Source organism: Arachis ipaensis, chromosome B07 (assembly GCF_000816755.2).
Source record: "Arachis ipaensis cultivar K30076 chromosome B07, Araip1.1, whole genome shotgun sequence".
In the NCBI taxonomy this organism is placed as follows: domain Eukaryota; kingdom Viridiplantae; phylum Streptophyta; class Magnoliopsida; order Fabales; family Fabaceae; genus Arachis; species Arachis ipaensis.
Genome location: NC_029791.2, coordinates 91632427 through 91634185, shown reverse-complemented (window position 1 = coordinate 91634185; position 1759 = coordinate 91632427). Strand labels below are relative to the sequence as shown.

Below are 1759 nucleotides of genomic sequence, written 5' to 3'. Positions count from 1 at the left end.
AGAATCCAAACGCCCCAACAGTCCATCTATCATAGCATCATTAGTAGAACAGTTATCCAATGTAACAGTGGACAATTTTCTATCAATGTTCCATTCTAACAATATTTTCATCAACGTTTCAGTGAGAACTTCACTTGTATGTGGACAAGGAACATAACAAAAGCTGAAAAGATTAACAAACATGCATGCATTTTTAGGGGAATCATTTTAATATTACAAATTCAATATTACAAATAGCAAATTATGGGAATCATTTTAATACTAGATTCATGTATTAGTGTTGGTATGAGAATCATTTTATAAATTGTCTAAATACGAGTGTTAAGAGATGAGACTCACTCTTTTATAAAAATTGAAACATGCTAATTTTGAAGGCACTATAGAACATACCCAAAAATTTTATAAGGTCATGCAGATACACCATTCAGGTTAAGGTCATAAAATAATTTAGAAGCATTTCACTTAAGGTGGACCATAATCATATAAAAGTTCATGATAAAGAAGAACCAAGATAAAAGCTACAAACTTTAGCACCAAAAAGGAAAAGGGTCATCATTAGAAATGTTAATACTTACTCCAAGAATGCAGTACCAATCAATGAAAGGTGGCTTATTAGTTTTGTTAGGGACAAATCTATGAACACATACAACAGAACATGTGAAAATAGTATTAGTAATAGTATTAACAATAATAATACTATAAAGAAGTGGAGCGGTTTAGAATAATAAGCAAGCATTGTGGATTGGTTTTCTTCCTTTATTTTTACTTTATTTAATCTGTTGAGTTTTGAATTTTGAAATTTTGAAATTGAAATTAAGTTTGTTTTGGTTGCAACTAATAAAGAAAGCCCTGCAGCTAAAAGATTGCAAGCAACTGAGCAACTGATATATAAAAGTTCAAGCATTTTTATAGTATTTCAAGATGTATTTCAATATTAACATTTCACTTAAGGTGGACAATAATCATATAAAAGTTCATGATATTAACATTTCACAGAAACACTGAAATCTCTTTCTTTTTCTCCCATTGTTTTTTACGGTTATAGTAGCATTGCTTTCCGAAAATTGAAATTCAACAACTAAAGACTTATCCTACTTGACGAAATCAGCTACAGAATCCAACGATACAATATCATAAATCAAGTAATTTTTACTTGAGTGAACAATTCTATTACGAAGCAGGAAAGTATAATTTTTTCTTTCACACCATTATCTGAAATCTGAGTACCAACCTTGCGTATGAAGCCTCGGTTCGGAAAATGAGGAGGAGGGCCAGGGCGGGTGCGGTGAGCTGGTAAGGTAGAGAAGAAGCCCTGAGAATCGGGAAATACTCCGGGAGCAGGAAGTGTACGGAGACGGCGGAGTTGTAGGCGGCGATAGTGGCGGCGAAGGTTGTGAATGCAAGGACTGGAGGGAGCAAAGAGAGGACGACACAGGAGGAGAGGGTCGACCGAAGGTGGCGGAGGTGGCGGAGGGAGGAGCGATGCTGAGACGAATCAGACGATTCGACGAGTTGCGACTTGCGAAGATGGCAGAGACGACTAGATGAGCTGAGCGGAGGAGGAGCGACAGGCACAGGCGACTTGAACGAGTCGCGGAACTGGAGCAGATTCGACGGCAAACACTGGGTTGAACTAAACCGAGGCAGCGAGGCTATGGTCTTGGAGAGGAGAAGAGCTGAGGAGGAAGGGGTTGCTAACCCTAAATCCTTAATCGAGTTACAAACTGAGTGGCGGTGAGAACTGAAGGCTGAAGCTAAT

At 37.8% G+C, this 1759-nt stretch overlaps 1 protein-coding gene across 1 annotated transcript in view; it reads right to left on the bottom strand.

Moving 5' to 3' along the window:
• The window catches only part of LOC110265104 (UPF0187 protein At3g61320, chloroplastic-like), a 652-nt gene continuing 78 nt past the window's right edge, over positions 1186-1759 (bottom strand). Inside the window, exon 2 of the mRNA XM_021107877.1 lies at positions 1186-1754. Within this exon, the coding sequence (XP_020963536.1) occupies positions 1201-1754 (554 nt within the window). The 3' untranslated portion in view covers positions 1186-1200. The remainder of the gene's footprint in view (positions 1755-1759) is intronic.